This window comes from Neoarius graeffei, chromosome 21 (genome assembly GCF_027579695.1).
Source record: "Neoarius graeffei isolate fNeoGra1 chromosome 21, fNeoGra1.pri, whole genome shotgun sequence".
Classification (NCBI taxonomy): domain Eukaryota; kingdom Metazoa; phylum Chordata; class Actinopteri; order Siluriformes; family Ariidae; genus Neoarius; species Neoarius graeffei.
Genome location: NC_083589.1, coordinates 14,629,730 through 14,651,837, shown reverse-complemented (window position 1 = coordinate 14,651,837; position 22,108 = coordinate 14,629,730). Strand labels below are relative to the sequence as shown.

Sequence of the window (22,108 nt, the reverse complement as noted above, 5' to 3'; positions counted from 1 at the left end):
GAGAGACCTTCAGTTGCTTAGAAGTTACCCTGGGGTCCTTTGTGACCTCTCCGACTATTACACGCCTTCCTCTTGGAGTGATCTTTGTTGGTCGACCACTTCTGGGGAGGGTAACAATGGTCTTGACTTTCCTCCATTTGTACACAATCTGTCTGACTGTGGATTGGTGGAGTCCAAACTCTTTAGAGATGCTTTTGTAACCTTTTCTATCCTGATGAGCATCAGCAATGCTTTTTCTGAGGTCCTCAGAAATCTCCTTTGTTTGTGCCATGATAACTTCCACGAACGTGTTGTGAAGGTCAGACTTTGATAGATCCCTGTTCTTTAAATAAAACGGTGCCCACTCACACCCGATTGTCATCCCATTGATTGAAAACACCTGACTCTAATTTCACCTTCAAATTAACTGCTAATCCTAGAGGTTCACATACTTTTGCCACTCACAGATATGTAATATTGGGTCATTTTCCTCAATAAATAAATGACCAAGTATAACATTTTTGTCTCATTTGTTTAACTGGGCTCTCTTTATCTACTTTTAGGACTTGTGTGAAAATCTGATGATGTTTAGGTCATCTTTATGCAGAAATATAGAAAATTCTAAAGGGTTCACAAACTTTCAAGCTCTACTATATATAAACAAACGTAAGATCACTGACTTAGTGTGCTCTGGTGCAGGAGGTCATAGGTTTGTGCCCCAGTTGAGACAACTCCAGAGAGGGCCTGTAGGCAAGGCTTTTAATGACTTAATGCTATCTGCCTACCTCATAAAAATGAGAAACAGAAAAGCAAGAGTCCTGTTGGCTCAGACATTGCCTGATCTCAGAAAGGTGTGCGTCAGGTGTTGAGGAACCAGGGCAACCTGATGACAAACGGGCTACTGGAACAAGACCAAGACACTTATGGACAATAGCTACGTATACTGGACTGTTGGAATGCTACTATTCAAGGAACCCAAGAGAAAGGTTATATGCAAAGGATGTGGGACCAATTGATGCTTTGATACCCAACATCTACAGAAACACCAAAACAACTAGTGACTCAATGTTCCAATATCCACAAACAGCAACTGATATCACAATGAGAGATTGATGAAATACATCACAAATGCTATGGCAAGGAGGAGTCAGGATGCCAGGTCGGGGGGGTATCATCAGCCTTACACTCAGAGATTAAGACTGGGAACCCCCCCAGCAACATACTCTTGTGAGCAAGAGCTTAATGCATGACCAGCTGACCTGAAACTGAAGCTAGTAACAAAGCTGAACACCTTGAACCACTGTGCTCAACTACCATGACTGTGTGAAATACCTCCTGAAAATCTCCAAGATGTGAATGCAGCAGAACAAATGATCCCTACTATGACCATCACTGAAACCAACAAGCTGATATACATCATAGCAACAGTGATTCTGGAAATGCTTGACTATAAGATGGGCACAAACCATAAGATGCAATACCCACCATGGAAGAGAAGGTACTAGAGACTGCCAGCAAAAGACTCAGAGCCTTGCCTACCCGTCCTTAGAAGTACACAAGCAAAGCTTAAGCCAGGAGAATAAATAGGATGTTCTCCACTCAACCATCAAAGGCATACACCCAGTGGCAGGGTAATAACATGGTTTCAGATCCACCAAGGCTGGAGAATGAACAATACTGGAAAGGGATATGGGAGAAGGAAAAGAAAAAAAAATCACATAATGACAGTGCTCCATGGCTAATAGACCTGAGAGCCAAATATGACAATCTCCCTGAACAAGACCCAGTAACCATCACTGTGGCAGGCATCAAGAGTCTCAAAAATGAAGAACTGGACAGCACCAGTTACACTGATACCCAGATATGGTTCCTGTCTACTGGCTAAAGAAGCTAACCTCACTACCTGAGCGCTTGGCAGCACAGATGAACCAGCTGCTCATGGATGGGACTCATCCGGAATGGCTGACTGAAAGTAAGACAGTCTTGATCTTGAAGGACTCACAGAAGGGAGCAGCCCCATCCAACTACAGCCCAATAACCTGGCTCTGCACAACATGGAAGCTCCTGTCAGGCATCATAGTGGATAAGAGGAGTAGGTCCATGACACAATACATGAGCGAGGCCTGGAAAGGAATTGGTAAGAACAACAGAGGAGCAAAACCTTAGTTACTTGTAGACAGTACAGTAGCTCAAGAATGCAGAACCAGACATACCAATCTGTGCACCATCTGGATTGATGACAAGAAAGCCTATGACTTGATGCCCCACACATAGATCCTGGAATACTTAAAACTGTACATCAAAAGGACTCGCAGAACCTTCATCAAGAACTCAATGAAGCTGTGGAAAACAAACCCAGAGGCCAACTTCAAGCCAATAACACAGGTTACCATCAAGTGCAGCATTTACCAAGGAAATGCCCTGTCTTCACTGCTGTTCTGCATAGGACTGAACCACCTCAGCCAGATCACCACCAAGAGTGGCTATGGATACAGACTGCGAAATGGTGCAACCATCAGTCACCTCCTCTATATGGATGACTTAAAGCTGTATGCCATGCCTGAGCGAGACATTGACTCACTGACCCACAGCACCAGGATCTACAGCAACAACATCGGAATGTCATTTGGACTAGATAAGTGTGCCCAGATGGTAAGGGCACGTTCCAATATCCTAACCTGCATGTCTTTGGACTGTGGGGGAAACCGGAGCACCCGGAGGAAACCCACACAGACACGGGGAGAACATGCAAACTCCACACAGAAAGGCCCTCGCCGGCCCCGGGGCTCGAACCCAGGACCTTCTTGCTGTGAGGCGACAGCGCTAACCACTACACCACCATGCTGCTCTCTCTCTCTCTCTCTCTCTATATATATATATACCATACACGTGTGTGTATGTGTGTAAGATAATTGTTTGGCATGCATGAAACTAGTCATATATATATATATATATATATATATATATATATATATATATATATATATGTGTGTGTGTGTGTGTGTGCGCGCACACTTCCTAGTGCATCTCAAAATATTGGAATATTGTGAAAAAAGTTAGATTTTTTGTAATTTCATTCTAAAAGGTAAACTTTCATATATTCTCTATTCATTACATGTAAAGTGAAATATTTCAAGGGGTTTTTTTTACACTTTGGATGATTATACCTTATAGTACCAGAAATCCGGTCTCTCAAAATATTAGAATCTTTTATTTTGAGTTTGAATTGTCGTCACTGCCGAACCCGATCTGGGCTTAAGGATCGGGCCAAGTCAACCATGTTTTGGTTGAGTTGGCCAGAACTGCAGCAGTAAGGTGGCCAGCTCCTTTCTGCACACTCACACACACATTCACGCTGATAGGCAATTTAGTGTAGCCAGTTAACCTAATTGTATCTCTTTGGATTTTGGGGGAAAACCAGAGCACCTGGAGGAAACCCACGCAGACACGGGGAGAACATGCAAACTCCACACAGTGCACCACTGTGCTGCTCTGAGTTTGAGTAAAACAGTATAAATACTGTGTATCTCTTGGTCTAGTTCAGTACACACAACCACAATCATGGGGAACACTGCTGACTTGACAGTTGTCCCAAAGATCGACACCCACAACAAGGAGGGTAAGCCACAGGTCATTGCTGAAAAAGCTGGTTGGAAAAATTGCACAAGCAACAGGGATGACCATCGCGTTGACAGGATTGTCAAGAAAAGTCCATTCAAGAACTTGGTGTCACGAGCCAGCTGGGAACATCTAGGTCCTGATCTGATCTTTTACTCAACTCCCTGGTTTTCCCTGAGCCTTCCCCACACTGCGGCCAGCACATCTATCTCTCATCAGTTCATCCACGGCTCTACAGTGGTGCTTGAAAGTTTGTGAACCCTTTAGAATTTTCTATATTTCTGCATAAATATGACCTAAAACAATCAGATTCACACAAGTCCTAAAAGTAGATAAAGAGAACCATGTTAAACAAATGAGACAAAAATATCTATCCTGTTGGCTGCATAATCAAGATTAAAGACCAGCCTTCTTCAGTCCAGTGCATGCAAGTCTGCTTTTGGGTCTAGCCAGCACTCCTGCCATTTGCCTCATGACAGAACAATCCTGCCAGAGGAATGTACCCAGCAGACTTTGAAACAGTTAGAGCAGCTTTGACCAAACAAGGCTCTATTCTGGGTTCCCATTCAGCAGGAGATTACAGCTGTCCACCAGAGCATGATGGCCATGACAGACACATTACAGAAACTCTCCTCTCAGATGGAAAGCCTTCAGAATGCAATCTCTAGACAACCGGTACCTGTGCCAAATCAGCTCACCCATTTCTCCAACAGTTGTTGCAGTTCCAAAACGCCTCCTCAAGCCATGCCTCCCTGCCCACAGCTTTACAATGGGGAGCCTGGGACATGCCGGTCATTCCTTTCCCAGTGCTCCTTGTTGATGGAAATCAAGGCCTCCACTTTCCATACCGAGAACTCTTGAGTTGCCTATGTTATCACACTTCAGACTGGAAGGGCTCGAAAGTGGGGAGCAGCAGTCTGGGATGCTGGGAACCTTGCTGGTTGAGTTACAATGAATTCTCTTAAGAGATACAAAAGGTTTTCAACCAGTTGCCCAAGGGCAAGAAGGCAGCTAGGTGACTAATCAGGCTCAAGCAAGGCAGTGAGCCAGTTTGCAACTATACCATTGAGTTTCATACCTTGGCTGCAGCTGTGGACTGGAATGGCAGTGCCCTGTACTACACATTTTTTCATGGATTAAACAGCTCTGTATTATGTAGTGGTGCTGAAAAGCTTGTGAACCCTTTAGAATTTTCTATATTTCTGCATAAATATGACCTAAAACAACATCAGATTTTTACACAAGTCCTAAAAGTAGATAAAGAGATCCCAATTAAACAAATGAGACAAAATTATTATATTTGGTCATTTATTTATTGAGGAAAATGATTCAATATTACATATCTGTGAGTGACAAAAGTATGTGAACCTCCAGGATTAGCAGTTAATTTAAAGGTGAAATTAGAGCCAGGTGTTTTCAATCAATGGGATGACAGTCAGGTGTGAGTGGGCACCCTGTTTTATTTAAAGAACAGGGATCTATCAAAGTCTGATCTTCACAACACATGTTTGTGGAAATGTATCATGACATGAACAAAGGAGATTTCTGAGGACCTCAGAAAAAGCATTGTTGATGCTCATGAGGCTGGAAAAGGTTACAAGACTATCTCTAAAGAGTTTTGACTCCACCAATCCACAGTCAGATAGATTGTGTACAAATGGAGGAAATTTAAGACCATTGTTACCTTCCCCAGAAGTGGTCGACCAACAAAGATCACTCCAAGAGCAAGGCATGTAATAGTCGGTGGGTCACAAAGGACCCCAGGGTAACTTCTTCTAAGCAACTGAACCATACGTCATCCTCGCCGCCATATTGGATAGGTCAAAGCGGAGAATAAAGATTAGCTGCGTTTAACTGTACCAACAGGTTTGCCATCCAAACGAGATCACATGGGATTACCTTTCACAGGTGAGACTGGAAAAATACTTTTCATTGTATTTGGTCATTATAATGTAATTTTACGAACAGATTTTCCTGATTTTGTGGCTAATATGAAGTCTCGCGCATAATAGTTTATGCGCATGTGTCCTTACTTCTTCTATTGTTCTGGTGTCTCCGAAGGGACCGTCTTACAGCGCCCCTAGAGGTGTGGCATGTGTATTGCATCGTTTTCAGCAAGCGTTGCGTTGCCATATGGACCTGATATTTTACTGATCGTTGCCCATTTGGATGCGATATATTTTTAAATAACATCTCGTTGCCGTTGTCGTGTGGATGCAGCCTAAGCATGCACTGGCATGTGCAACCCCAGTGGCTGGGTATTTTACCTAATCTACATGTCTTTGAACTGTGAAGGAAAGTGGAGCACCCTTCTAATGAGAGTCCTCAATGAGTAACAGCAGAAACAATTAGGTATGTGATCTGGAACACTAACATGTCTGGATTTGAGTGGAATGGGCTCTCGTGTTCCTGCTCTGGTTTGATGAGGGCCTGGGTGTGACAGTACCCATCTCCTGACACTCACTATTAGAAGTGATTAATGGCCAGTGATGAGGATGACTTCTGAGGCAAAGAGCAGGTTGATCTGGATAGGAATAGTGAAATTCTTGTTTAAGGTTTCAGTCTAAGGCTACATCCACATGACAACGACAATGCGATGTTATTTAAAAATATATCGCGTCCAAATGGGCAACAATCAGTAAAATATCAGGTCCATATGGCAACGCAATGCTTGCTGAAAACGATGCGATACACATGCCACACCTCTAGGGGCGCTGTAAGACGGTCCCTTCGGAGACACCAGAACAATAGAAGAAGTAAGGACGCATGCGCATAATGCGCGAGACTTCATATTAGCCACAAAGTCAGGAAAATCTGTTTGTAAAATTACATTATAATGACCAAATACAATGAAAAGTATTTTTCCAGTCTCACCTGTGAAAGGTAATCCCATGTGATCTCATTTGGACGGCAAACCTGTTGGTACAGTTAAACGCAGCTAATTTTTATTCTCCGCTTTGACCTCTCCAATATGGCGGCGAGGATGACATATGATTCTACGCGGAAGGCGGCGTCTTTAATGGTCCGGAATAAATTGAATACTACACGTCGATGGATTAATTTGTTTCTCACCTGTGAAAGGTAATCCCATGTGATCTCGTTTGGACGGTAAACCTGTTGGTACAGTTAAAGGCAGCACATGAATCTTTATTCTCCGCTTTGACCTATCCAATATGGCGGTGAGGATGACGTATGATTCTACGCGGAAGGCTGCGTCTTTAATGGTCCGGAATAAATTGAATGCTACACGTTGATGGATTAATTTGTTGTTCTACGCCCTTTTTGAGGAATGTATTGTCGGACTTAAATCAACATCTGAAGAGGTGAGATCGCTCCTTTTTTTCCCTATTTTTGCTGGCGGGATTGCACCATTACACAATAAATATTCACAGTGAAAATATTTTGTAAGCGCGTTTCATGAACCAAGTTATAGGATTTGTTGACAACTTGCATCGCATTGCAATGAGAAGATCATTGGCACTACTGGTGTTAAGAATCAGACCATTTCATGAATGAATATTTTGCTGTAGAGCTGCAGTGTTTGTACAATTGCATATTTTTGCTTCACTATTACTGTCACTATTCTGCTTCTTGCATTACTACTGTGAACTAACACTGAACATAATAATAATAATAATAATAATAATAATATCCAAGCTCGTGTTTCACTCTCACTAGTGCTCTGTAAGGCTTTTTCCTGGTGATATTCGTTACCCTTCTACCCGGCGTGAAGCACTCACAGTCATGTGGTTGTGACGTCATCGTAAACAAATCCGTTCTATTCATCCAGACGACTTCACAATGGCAACGTTGCCAGATCTTTCCACTCTGGAACCCGTTCTCAAAACATTGCGTTTTGGGCACCCAAAACGCCGGTGCCGTGTGGACGCCAGGCCTAAACGATAAGCAATTGTATCGGAGTCACCTGAATCCGTTGCCTTGTGGACAGGGCCTAAGATGTCCCTTGCTGGAATCTAGCATCGGTCTGCAGGGCCATGGCCCTCTGATACCCCTTTTCCACCAAATCAGTTCCAGGGCTGGTTCGGGGCCGGTGCTGGTTCACAACTCATTCAACTTGCGAGCCAGCTGAGAACCAGTTTGCTTTTCCATAGCTTGGGGTGCTAAGGGGAGCCATGTCATTACGTCACTGTATACGTCAGTTACGTCGCTGCGTTTGCATAAACTTTGGCACAAACATCGAAGCAAGAACAACATGGAGAAGAAGAAGAAGCAGCAGCAGCAACAACAACGATAATGGATGACTGCTGCTTTACTGCATGTCTGTGAAGATTCTCAGTTATCCAGGTCATAGTAAACTGTGGGTGGTAAAAGAGAGCAACTGGACTTGCTTGAAGATTTTTGAAGACGTTTCACCTCTCATCCGAAAGGCTTCTTCAGTTCTGAACTGAAGAAGCCTTTCGAGTGAGAGGTGAAACGTCTTCAAGAATCTTCAAGCAAGTCCAGTTGCTCTCTTTTACCACCCACAGTTTGCTTTACTGCATCCATGATATCTCGTCGCTTATTTAAAAATGGCGACCTTTCGCGGTCTTGCTATTGTTGTCGGTCTTAATAACTCCACCCCCCGCTGACGTAAGCAGTTCTTTCCTCTGGCCCAGCAAAGAGCTGGTGCTAGCCTGGAACCAGTTTTTCTGGCCCCAGAGCCAGTTCTTTGTCAGTGGAAATAGAAAACCCGGTTCCAAACTAAGCACTGGCCCCGAACCAGCCCTGGAACTGATTTGCTGGAAAAGGGGCACGAGTCAAAAAGGTATTGTAATTGGCCCTTCCTTCACTGAGAGTAAAGTACTACCATCATATCAGTAAAACCCTGGGATGCAAGTAGGTCTGTGAGGAAATCAATTGATAGATGCGACCATTTATTTTGCAGAATGGGTAGTAGCATCAATTTATCAGCAGGGTGTGAGCAAAGAGAATTGGTGGTACACGTGCTACAGGAACACACATACAATACTTAGAAACATCTTGAATGAAGTTGGGCCACCAGTCCCAGAGATACCAGATCGATGCTGTGTGTGGTACCCTGGATGTCTTGAGGCTAGGGTGGTGTGGGCCATAAAAAAAGGTGTGGGTCACAAATAATGTTATATGCATCTCCCGATGTTGACAGCATGACATCATGCAGAATAATGGCTCACGAGAGTTACTGTTCACTCCTGATGCACATGCGATACCTTGCTGCACTCTATTCATTCACAAGAGGAACAGTCAAGAAACTTTTTGATCACACTTCATAGATAAGTGGATAGATAATCAATTTATTCATCCCAAAGGGAGATTTACATATTACAGTAGCACAGGAACTTAGAAAGTATCCTAAATTTAATTTAAAATTATTAATGAAAGCAAACAAGAATACATTTATGTATTCCTAAATATATATATATATATATATATATATATATATATATATATATATATATATATATATACACACACACACACACACACACACACACACACACAAGTGCAAAAGTCTTAGGCACATATAAAGAAATGCTGAAGAGTAAAAATGGCTTAAAATGATTAAATTAAATGTTTCAACATTAAAAAATACTATAAACAGCAGTAGGCCATAATAAATTAAACAAAGTCAATATTTGGTGTGAGACGACACTTTGCTTCAAAAAATATTAGTCTCAGGTAAAATTAGTGCAGTTTTATAAGGAAATGAGCTGTAGGTTTTACTGAGCATCTTGCAGAACCAGCTAGAGTTCCTCTGGACAGTGGCTGGTACACTTCCTTCTTAATTTTGTAGCAAAACCCAAAAGCATTCATTGTGTTTTTTCTTTTTTAATCTGAAAAGTAGTCTCTTGTGTAATATGCTGCTCAGATACAAACATGTTTTTTTTCTGCAACATTTGATTTTTTGCTGGCAAACAAACATTTGGAACTCTAAAATATTTAGAGGAGGGGAGCAGCCAACAGGAGAAATACTGGAACTGGTACTTAGGGGGAAAAATGGAGATTAGTGACAAACTGTTCGACGAGCACGGAAGCAGAAAACATAACAGAGTCCAGAACGCAACCCGGCAGTGGGAAAAGAGCTCTCAGATCAAAAAACAGTTCAAAAGTTCAGAGCGCTTCCACATCAGGAGAAATGCATTCACAATCCCAAAACAAGAGGCAAAAGTAATCCACAGAAAAGAGTGAAGTAATTCCACAGCACACAGCAAATTAACAAAATAACAATACAAAATAGGGAAAAAAAGCAAAATACATATCCTGAGGTGATGACAGTCCTCCGCCGTATGAATCTCCGAGCGGTGTAATATAGAGCTGTGGATGAGGTGATGAGAGACAGATGTGCTGGCAGTAGCACAGGGAAGGCTCAGGGAAAACCAAGGAGTGGAGTAAAAGATTGGATCAGGACCTAGATGTCCCAGCTGGCTTGTGACATTACCCCCTCCCTCCTATGGACAACTCCAGGCATCCCAGACGGGGTCTCTGGGTTCTTGCGGTGGAAGTCCCTGATGAGTGAGGGGTCCAAGATGAAGCTTGCTGGGACCCAACACCTCTCCTCTGGGCCATACCCCTTCCAATCAACCAGTTACTGCAACCCCGGACCTCACCAATGGGCCTTTAGCAACTTCTTGACAGTGTAGGCCTCATCTCCATTGATGAACGTGGGGGGGAGGGGTATTGGAAGAGGGAAGAAAGAGCTGGAGACCAGGGGTCTTAGTTGAAAGACATGGAAGGAAGGGTGAACACAATACATGGGCCTAGGTAACATCAGCCTGACAATAGTGGGGTTAAAAACTTTGGAAATGGGAAAAGGACCAACAAACCTGGGTGCCAGCTTATGGGAGGAGGTTTGAAGGTGAAGGTTGGCGGTGGATAACATAACTCTCTGTCCAGGATGGTAGACTGGGGCTGGTGCGTGGCGTTGGTCCACCTTCCTTTTATATAATTGGCTGGAGTGTAGCAGATGACACATGGAATGTGCTCACACCCTGTAACAGCATTGGACAAAGGCCTGGGCAGAAGGGATATATGCTTCCTCCACTTACTTGGGAAAGAGAAGTGGCTGGTACCCGAGACAACACTGGAATGGGTTCAATCCAGTAGAGGATAATGGGAGGCTATTGTGTGTGTACTCAATCTAAGGCAGGGCCTGGCTTTAGGAAGATACATCACCCAACATCAAGCATCATCAGGTGACCTCTAAGCTCTGATTAGTGCACTCAGTCTGACCATTAGTCTGAGGGTGGTAACCTGAGGAAAGGCTAGGGGTGACTCCAATGAGTTTACAGAACTCCTTCCAAAAGTGAGCAGAAAATTGAGGACCTCTGTCAGACAGAATGTCCAGTGGCAGGCCATGAATAATGAAAACATAGTTAATAAGGAGTTCAATGGTCTCTTTAGCAGATGGCAGCTTGGGGAGAGGGACAAAATGAGCCACTTTAGAGAAACAATCAACAATAGTCAGGATACAGGTGTTACACTTGTAATTGGGGAGGCCAGTGATAAAATCCATGGCAATGTGGAACCAGGGATGATGAGGTACAGGTAGCGGTCTTAATAGTCCGGCCATGGGCTGGTTACCAGTCTTGCTTCTGGAACACATGTCGCAGGCCACCACAAAAAATCTTGCCATCTTGCCGCATTGTTGGCCACCAGAAGTGTTGCCTGATAATGAAGAGGGTTCAAGGCCACCTTATGGTTCCAAGCAAGAAGAGAACTGTGCCCCTGCTGAAGCGCCTGGGAATGTACACAAAGTGGTACAAACAGAACATTAGGTGGTCCATTACCTGGGCCTGGTTCACTGGCCAGAATCTCCTGGACAACGTTCTTGACGTCAAACCAGGTGGCAGCCACAAGGCAGTGAGTGGGAAGGATGGGCTCTGTGACATCTTGCTAAGAGTCAGGTGAAAACAGTCTGGAGAGGGCATCCGGCTTGGCATTCTTGGAGCCCGGTCTGAACGAAAGCATAAAGTTAAAACTGGAAAAGAATAAGGACCACCTGGCTTGGCGTGAGTTAAGTCACTTAGCAGACTTGATGTACTCAAGATTCTTATGGTCAGTCCATATGATGAAAGGGGTCTCAGTCTCCTCTAACCAATGTCTCTACTCCTCCAGGGCCAACTTGATGGCCAACAGTTCCCAATCACCTATGCTATAATTGCACTCAGCTGGAGTCAAGTGGTGTGAGAAGAATGCACAGGGGTGCATCTTGTCATCTTTAGATGATCTCTGGGACAGGACTACCCCTACTCCCATGTCAGAGGTATCTACCTCAAGTATGAACTGAGCTGTAGGGTCTGGCATGATAAGGATGGATGCAGTGGAAAACTTGGCTTTGAGGGATGTGAATGCATTCTCAGCATGGTTGTTCCAGAGAAAGGGGCACTTGGATGTGAGCTCTGTAAGAGGAGCAGCAATGGAGATATAATTCCTGATAAACCTTCAATAAAAATTAGCAAACTCCAAGAAGCGTTGCAGCTCCCTGCAAGAAGAGGGAAGGGGTCAGTTTGAGACTGCCTTGACCTTGTCCAGGTACACTTGGACCTTACCTGGGGAGATGATGAAACCCAGAAATGAATGTGTGCGCTTATGGAGCTCACATTTCTCAGCCTTAGTGAAAAGTTGATTCTCTAGTAACCGCTGCAGAACCTGTCTGATGTGGGACAGGTGAGTTTTGAGCATGGGAGAGAGGATCAAGAAGTCATTGAGGTATATGAAGACGAACTGGTTAATGAAATCTCATAATACATCATTGACCAGTGCTTGAAAGACAGCTGGCATGTTAGTGAGGCCAAAAGGTAAGAGCAAGTATTTGTAGTGCCCAATGGGCATACTGAAGGCCGTCTTCCACTCATCCTCCTCCCTAATGTGCACCAGGTGATATGCGTTGTGGAGCTCCAGCTTGGAGAAAAATTGGGCCCCTTGCAGCAACTCAAAGGCCATGGACATGAGAGGTAGTGGATAGTGGTTCTTAATGGTGATCTCATTTAAGCCTTGATAGTTGATGCACAGCCTGAAAGACTTGTCCTTCTTGACCATGAAAAAGAAACCTGCTCCCACGAGAGATGATAAGTGATTAATGATGCCAGCCACAAGAGACTCTGATATATACTTGTCCATGGCCTGTCTCTCAGGGGGAGAGAGGGAATAAATGCAACCCTTTGGGGGAGTAGTACCAGGAAGCAGATCAATAGGACAATTGTAAGGTCAATGAGGAGGGAGAGAGGTGGCCCAGGCCTTACTGAACACCTGACGGCGGCGTCTTTAATGGTCTGGAATAAATTGAATGCTACATGTTGATGGATTAATTTGCTCTTCTACACCCTTTTTGAGGAATGTATTGTAGGACTTAAACCAACATCTGAAGAGGTGAGATCGCTCCTTTTTTTCCCCTATTTTTGCTGGCAGGATTGACTCTGCCCTAAGGGCAGAGTCTCTCTCTCTCTCTCTCTCTCTCTCACTTTGCACCATTACACAATAAATATTCACAGTGAAAATATTTTCTAAGCGCGTTTCATGAACCAAGTAATAGGATTTGTTGACAACTCGCATCGAGTTCATTACACTTCTACCTGGCGTGAAGCACTCACAGTCATGTGGTTGTGACGTCATCGTAAACAAATCCGTTCTACTCATCCAGACGACTTCACAACGGCAACGTTGCCAGATCTTTCCACTCTGGAACCCGTTCTCAAAAAGATTGCGTTTTGGGCACCCAAAACGCCAGTGCCGTGTGGACGCCAGGCCTAAACGATAAGCAATTGTATCGGAGTCACCTGAATCCGTTGCCTTGTGGACAGGGCCTTAGTGCTGGTCCCAGGCCCAGATAGATTGGGGAGGGTTGCCTGAGGAAGGACATCTGGTGTAAAACTTGTGCCAAAGCAAATATGTGGAACAGATCCACTGTGGTAAACCCTGTGCTGTGAAGAGGCAGATAGTCTCCTGGAAAAATGCAGCAAATAGCCTCCTACCCAGAAGCATAATGCAAACAGGCCATTTTCTATTCTGTATTATGAAATGACAAATGTTCATTGTTACTTCTGTTCCATCGGGGATCCTGATTCAGCTCAGGAAGTCATTATGCCTCAGGGTTTTCCAATCTCAGTGAGGTTTTCACCAAAATCAGGAGTTGTTGTGTTGTTAAGCTTCAAGATCCACGTCTCAGTACAACCACATTTATCTCCTCTCCTATGAAGAAACCAACTGGCTCTCCAGTTGACAACAGAGGAGTGAATGCATTGGTTGGAGGGATTTCTGCTCCCCTTTGTGGTCCTAACTAACCATGACAACCTCAAATACATTGGGCAGTCATGAGGCTTAATCCCCAAGTTTTTGATATTACTTTGATTTGATTCAAAAGTTTGTTTTTGTGTTTCACCCATTGAAGTTCCACTCATGACTTCCTAAGCTGATGTCTAAAAAAATTGCAAAATTGTGCAAAGACCCCAAAATACTTCAGTATAAAAATGAACAAACAATAAATGCAAGTACAAGAGCACAAAACCTAAACAAGTGCAAAGTTCAACACAAACAGATTTTGCACATTGCAAAACAAATACAAGTTGAATATTGCACTTGTCAGCAAGGCTATGAAATGTAGGGGTGCAATGGGTGCTGCAGCATCACCTGGCAGTAAGTGGAAGACCCAAACATCCACATGTATAAGTATTAAATAAATAAATGAATGAATTGAATGAATGAATATTTTGTTGGTTATGTTCATATTCTAATAATATCGTGTGTTTCCAAAAAAATTGGTATAATTTCACAATCTAATAACTTTGCCAATTCTTGTTCAATTGACCTCAGATTTTAACAGCATGTGTGGAAACAGGTTAAAATTTTATGTTTAATGTTTTTAGTTTGTATCTTTTTCAGGATAGAAATGCCATTCACTGGAAAAGAAAAGGCATTTTGTGTGTTAAAGTACACTTGAACAAGACTGTGCCATAGGGACATGGAGAGAATTCTCTAAAAATGCACCAACTGCAATGCAGATTTGGACATGGCACAAAAAGTGTGTCTTGTGTCTCAAGCAGCATACATATTTAAAATTTGTGAAATTGTTCATGGAATCCACATACTTTGGAATTTTTCATTCAAATTTTGAGGAATAAATCTTATATTGCTCAACATTAAAGGAACAGTCCACCGTATTTCCATAATGAAATATGCTCTTATCTGAATTGAGATGAGCTGCTCCGTACCTATCCGAGCTTTGCACGACCTCCCAGTCAGTCAGACGCAGTCAGACGCGCTGTCACTCCTGTTAGCAATGTAGCTAGGCTCAGTATGGCCAACGGTATTTTTTGGGGCTGTAGTTAGATGCGACCAAACTCTTCCGCGTTTTTCCTCTTTACATAGGTTTATATGACCAGTGATATGAAACAAGTTCAGTGACACAAATTGAAATGTAGCGATTTTCTATGCTATGGAAAGTCCGCACTATAATGACAGGCATACTAACACCTTCTGCATGCTTCGGCAGCGCATTGATACGGAGCTCCCTATCATTACGCCTGTCATTATAGAGCATATTTCATTATGGAAATACGGTGGACTGTTCCTTTAAGCCCGGTCAGTTTCATTTGCCTAGACTATATAGTTTCTGGGATATTTACATCTCAAATAATATAAAAAATTTTGAAACGCCCTGTATTTTTATTTCAGGAATTGGTTAATAGTGGATTTTAGTTTTAAAATTTTCAGTCCAGCAGGAAATTCTGTGCAACATATACTTGTTGCAAATAAGTGCACATCACAAGAAAATGGCAGTGCAAAAGCAAATTTCAAATTTCTTTATGAATCCATCAGAAAGAACAAAACCTAGTGAATTAGAATGAACAACTGAGAGCAGCTTCTGCAGGACACAGGAGAGCTTAAGTACTTTGGTAAAATTCTGATTTAAGGTATCATGTTCATATTTTGAGTTCAAACCAAAATGTCTTAGTGTATAGCAAAAACAATAGAATTGGCCTTGCATTTCTAATACATTTGGAAGGGATTGTTCAGTGGTGCTTGAAAGTTAGTGAACCCTTTAGAATTTTCTATATTTCTGTATAAATATGACCTAAAATATCATCAGATTTTCACACAAGTCCTAAAAGTAGATAAAGAGAACCCAGTTAAACAAATGAGACAAAAATATTATATAAATCTCTTAAGAGATACAAAAGGTTTTCAACCAGTTGCCCAAGGACAAGAAGGCAGCTAGGTGACTAATCAGGCTCAAGCAAGGCAGTGAGCCAGTTTACAGCTATACCATTGAGTTTCATACCTTGGCTGCAGCTGTGGACTGGAATGGCAGTGCCCTGTACTACAGATTTTTTCATGGATTAAAGGTCCCATGGCATGAAATTTTCACTTTCTGAGGTTTTTTAACATTAAAATGAGTTCCTCTGACCTTCTTAAGTCACCTCAGTGGCTAGAAATTTCATAATGTGTAAACCAAACTGCCCAACATTTGAGAATGGCGCGTCAAAACGGCACGTTGATAAGCTCTTCCCTTTACTACGTCAGCAAGGGAGATGATCCCCACGCCCCCCCTCTGGATTCCCACCCACTGTATGGATTGCCCCGCCCAGTTGTAGTGAGGAGACCATAGAGGACACAACAACATGGCATCACCTAAGCGAGCGAAACATGGAAATTGCGCTGTACATGGATGTGACAACACAGAAAAGAGTCTGTTTTTACTGCCGACGGGAGAGCCCCTGAAGACGCAGTGGCTTAATTTTATTTACTTCAATAATACACCATTGAGTCTACCTAAGATGGTGTATGTTTGTTGGAAGCATTTTCCTGAGGAATGTTTCCACAGCTTGGGACAGTACAGGGCAGGTTTTGCGCATCAACTGTCACTGAAGCCTGGGTCCGTACCAAGCATCCCTGCCGCATCAGCAACAAACACCGAACAAGTAAGTGTATAACTGGTCATTTTGCTGTGTTTTAAAATTGGTGCGTTAGCCTAGCAATGGCTACATTAGCTGTGCAGCTAACCGCTTCCTGCAGTTGGCCAGGTAATCTGTGCTACAAAACTAAAGAGCATGCAGCATGCTCTGTTAAACGAAGTTTAGTCTGGAAATTGATGGTAACTTATGAGCTTATGTTTGACTATTGCTCCGCAATGCATGTCTTCTGTTGGATAAGTGATATGTTGCTGTAGTGGCTGCTTCTGTCCTCTTTGGTGATGGAGTGCGTGTTCAAGCCTAGGGTATTATACGTTCGTAAACTACCACTCTGAACACTCTCACTCTCTGTTCTCTGTGTCACGTTGAGTTTACAAAAGGAGTCAGAGGGAGAACGGGGTTTTGTCTTAGCAGCGTGGCTACAGGCACTGATAGCAGCGAGTATGTGTGTGCGCAGCTTGGTCAAGCCCCTCCCCCCCATGGCCCGCCCCCACCCTCTACCCTTCCCCGCCTCCTGCTTCTCATTAGCAAAACGACGCACTGGGAAAAGTGCTGAAATGGGGCTTTCTCCCAGGAGGCTATATTTACATGCCGAGGGTTCATTTCGAGAAAGGCTGCGGATATAACATCCGGAAGCCTCCATGAGCCCGTTTAAAGCATCAACAAACCACCATGCCATGGGACCTTTAAACAGCTCTGTATTGTATAGTGGTGCTGAAAAGTTTGTGAACCCTTTAGAATTTTCTATATTTCTGCATAAATATGACCTAAAACAACATCAGATTTTCACACAAGTCCTAAAAGTAGATAAAGAGAACCCAGTTAAACAAATGAGACAAAAATATTATACTTGGTCATTTATTTACTGAGGAAAATGACCCAATATTACATATCTGTGAGTGGCAAAAGTATGTGAATCTCTAAGATTAGCAGTTAATTTGAAGGTGAAATTAGAGTCAGGTGTTTTCAATCAATGGGATGACAATCAGGTGAGAGTGGGCTCCCTGTTTTATTTAAAGAACAGGGCTCTATCAAAGTCTGATCTTCACAACACGTTTGTGGAAGTGTATCATGGCACGAACAAAGGAGATTTCTGAGAACCTCAGAAAAAACGTTGTTGATGCTCATCAGGCTGGAAATTAAAGACCATTATTACCCTCCCCAGAAGTGGTTGATCAACAAAGATCACTCCAAGAGCAAGGCATGTAATAGACGGCAAGGTTACAAGTCACAACTCGAGGGTAATTTCTAAGCAACTGAAGACCTCTCTCACATTGGCGAATGTTAATGTTCATCAGGAGAACACTGACCAACAATGGTGTGCATGGCAGGGTTGCAAGGAGAAAGCCACTGCTCTCCAAAAAGAACATTGCTGCTCATCTGCAGTTTGCTAAAGAGCCAGAAGGCTATTGGAAAAATGTTTTGTGGATGGATGAGACCAAAATAGAACTTTTCGGTTTCAGTGAGAAGCGTTATGTTTGGAAAAAGGACAAAACACTGCATTACAGCATAAGAACCTTATCCCATCTGTGAAACATGGTGGTGGTAGTATCCTGGTTTGGGCACGTGTTGCTGCATCTGGGTCAGGACAGCTTGCCAGCATTGATGGAACAATGAATTCTGAATTATACCAGCGAATTCTAAAGGAAAATGTCAGGACATCTGCCCATGAACTGAATCTCAAGAGAAGTTGGGTCATGCAGCAAGACAATGACCCTAAGCACACAAGTCGTTCTACCAAAGAATGTTTAAAGAAGAATAAAGTTCATGTTTTGGAATAGCCAATTCAAAGTCCTGACCTTAATCCAACCGAAATTTTGTGGAAGGACCTGAAGCAAACAGTTCATGTGAGTTAACCCACCAACATCCAACAGTTGAAGCTGTTCTGTATGGAGGAATGGGCTAAAATTCCTCCAAGCCAGTGTGCAGGAGTGATCAACAGTCACTGGAAACATTTAGTTGCATTTATTGCTGCACAAGGTCGTCACACCAAATACTGAAAGCAAATGTTCTCATATTTTTGCCACTCACAGGTATGTAATATTGGAACATTTTCCTCAATAAATAAATTGATCATGTTCATATTTTTGTCTCATTTGTTTAACTGGGTTCTCTTTATCTACTTTTAGGACTTGTGTGAAAATCTGATGATGTTTTAGGTCATATTTATGAAGAAATATAGAAAATTCTAAAGGGTTCACAAACACGGTCGCCTCACAGCAAGAAGGTTCTGGGTTCGAACCCAGCGGCCGGCAGGGGCCTTTCTGTGTGGAGTTTGCATGTTCTCCCTGTGTCTGCGTGGGTTTCCTTCGAGTGCTCCGGTTTCCCTCACAGTCCAAAGACATGCAGTTAGGTTAACGTGGGGTGGCCTTGGGCTGAAGTGCCCTTGAGCAAGGTACTTAACCCCTGACTGCTCCCCAGGCGCTCTAGTGTGGCTGCCCACTGCTCTGGGTGTGTGTTCGCGTGTGTTCACTGATTCAGATGGGTTAAATGCAGAGGATGAATTTCACTGTGCTTGAAGTGTGCATGTGACAAAAACCTTTCAAGCACCACTGTATGTGGCCATGCCTCCTGGTATGTGAATCAAGGAGAACAATAGAGAATAGAAATATGGTAGGAACTTTAAAATGCTTACTAATATATATATATATATATATATATATATATATATATATATATATATATATATATATATATATATCCAATGACAAAATCAGTTTCAAAGCATAGTAAAGTTAATGGGGATTTTGATCTTAGTTTTCCTGGACATAAATGGAGATAACTGACTGACCTGAATCACTGAGTGACTGTATCAGTAAGCACAGAGTGATATCAAATTCAACGCTAAATAAAAAATCAAAGAGAAAAACAAGATTCACTGCAGTGCACGTGATTCCCTTTGTTTAAAAGAATGCTGATTTTAGCAAACAGTTTGTAGCTTCAACGCTTACTCAACACAGTAAAACTCAACATTATAAAACATAGAAAGAAATTATAGTGAACACTATCTTTTCCTGCCCAGATGTACAGTTACTTGTGCAGTTTTACAACCCCGACTCCAAAAAAGTTGGGACAAAGTACAAATTGTAAATAAAAACGGAATGCAATGATGTGGAAGTTTCAAAATTCCATATTTTATTCAGAATAGAACATAGATGACATATCAAATGTTTAAACTGAGAAAATGTATCATTTAAAGAGAAAAATTAGGTGATTTTAAATTTCATGACAACAACACATCTCAAAAAAGTTGGGACAAGGCCATGTTTACCACTGTGAGACATCCCCTTTTCTCTTTACAACAGTCTGTAAACGTCTGGGGACTGAGGAGACAAGTTGCTCAAGTTTAGGGATAGGAATGTTTACCCATTCTTGTCTAATGTAGGATTCTAGTTGCTCAACTGTCTTAGGTCTTTTTTGTCGTATCTTCCGTTTTATGATGCGCCAAATGTTTTCTATGGGTGAAAGATCTGGACTGCAGGCTGGCCAGTTCAGTACCCGGACCCTTCTTCTACGCAGCCATGATGCTGTAATTGATGCAGTATGTGGTTTGGCATTGTCATGTTGGAAAATGCAAGGTCTTCCCTGAAAGAGACGTCGTCTGGATGGGAGTATATGTTGCTCTAGAATCTGGATATACCTTTCAGCATTGATGGTGTTTTTCCAGATGCGTAAGCTGCCCATGCCACATGCACTAATGCAACCCCATACCATCAGAGATGCAGGCTTCTGAACTGAGCGCTGATAACAACTTGGGTCATCCTTCTCCTCTTTAGTCCGAATGACACGGCGTCCCTCATTTCCATAAAGAACTTCAAATTTTGATTTGTCTGGCCACAGAACAGTTTTCCACTTTGCCACAGTCCATTTTAAATGAGCCTTGGCCCAGAGAAGATGTCTGTGCTTCTGGATCATGTTTAGATACGGCTTCTTCTTTGAACTATAGAGTTTTAGCTGGCAACGGCGGATGGCATGGCGAATTGTGTTCACAGATAATGTTCTCTGGAAATATCCCTGAGCCCATTTTGTGATTTCCAATACAGAAGCATGCCTGTATGTGATGCAGTGCTGTCTAAGTTCCCGAAGATCACGGGCACCCAGTATGGTTTTCTGGCCTTGACCCTTACGCACAGAGATTCTTCCAGATTCTCTGAATCTTTTGATGATATTATCCACTGTAGATGATGATATGTTCAAACTCTTTGCAATTTTACACTGTCGAACTCCTTTCTGATATTGCTCCACTATTTGTCGGCACAGAATTAGGGGGATTGGTGATCCTCTTCCCATCTTTACTTCTGAGAGCCGCTGCCACTCCAAGATGCTCTTTTTATACCCAGTCGTGTTAATGACCTATTGCCAATTGACCTAATGAGTTGCAATTTGGTCCTCCAGCTGTTCCTTTTTTGTACCTTTAACTTTTCCAGCCTCTTATTGCCCCTGTCCCAACTTTTTTGAGATGTGTTGCTGTCATGAAATTTCAAATGAGCCAATATTTGGCATGAAATTTCAAAATGTCTGACTTTCGACATTTGATATGTTGTCTATGTTCTATTGTGAATACAATATCAGTTTTTGAGATTTGTAAATTATTGCATTCCATTTTTATTTACAATTTGTACTTTGTCCCAACTTTTTTGGAATCGGGGTTGTACATTGGGGGGCACATAAACCTGCAAAATGCTACTGGGGAGCATTGGTTGATTTTACGCATTTGGGAGATGTGAGCAATTCTCTCATTCAGCTATGTTTCATGTAGATTATGAATATTATGGTGATTATAGGGGTGCATCATATGCAGATGACATAACTAAGGGGTTTTTGGATAGTAATGTTCATCAACACAGCTGAAGCTGATTAATTGTGTGTTTATCCTTGCTCATTTCTATGTTGTATGACACTTCAGACATATATTCATTCATACACTTTTCCATGCACTCAATTTTCCACTGGTTTTTACATTACTTTGGAAGAATAAGGATGAATGAAAGTGATATAATTGGAGTATCAGAGTGAAAACATATATATTGGTCCCTCATGTTTATGCTTGAAATGAACACATTACTTGTGTTATTCAATTTATATAATTAAAGCTGCACTTTTTAATGTCGGGTGCTAATACTACTGGGATTCAGTGTAAGTGCTGGCACTAATATATATCTCTTGGCAAAAACTAATTAGTTAATTATTTTATTTCATTTTGAGCTGGTAATTTTCTTCAGCAATTTTCTTATATTCATTCATCAAGTATATCAGGTATATATCCGTATATTTCCCAGATATTTTTTCCAACTATCACATTTTTTTCCAACACAATTATCCCTGTTTAAATTAAAAACGTGTTTAAACATGTATTTAACAGTACTAGAATTTTTTTTAATTGTTTTGCCACTTAGTTGCAGACAGTTCACAATAATGTGTATATTGTATATGTTTGAGACTTTTTATTTAACCATAATAATCTGTTCAAGGCCAGTCTACTAGTCTTCTAAATGGTTGATGCTTCCTGTCTAACCAACTCTTTATCCTGTATAGGGTTATTTCAGTGATCCTTGGAATGTTTTTGACTTCCTCATCGTAATTGGCAGCATTATAGACGTCATTCTCAGTGAAATAAATGTAAG

At 42.1% G+C, this 22,108-nt stretch overlaps 1 protein-coding gene across 1 annotated transcript in view; it reads left to right on the top strand.

The window, feature by feature from the left end:
- The window catches only part of cacna1c (calcium channel, voltage-dependent, L type, alpha 1C subunit), an 880,695-nt gene that overhangs the window by 591,696 nt on the left and 266,891 nt on the right, over nucleotides 1–22,108 (top strand). The window contains exon 30 of the mRNA XM_060902748.1: nucleotides 22,020–22,103. Within this exon, the coding sequence (XP_060758731.1) occupies nucleotides 22,020–22,103 (84 nt within the window). The remainder of the gene's footprint in view (nucleotides 1–22,019; nucleotides 22,104–22,108) is intronic.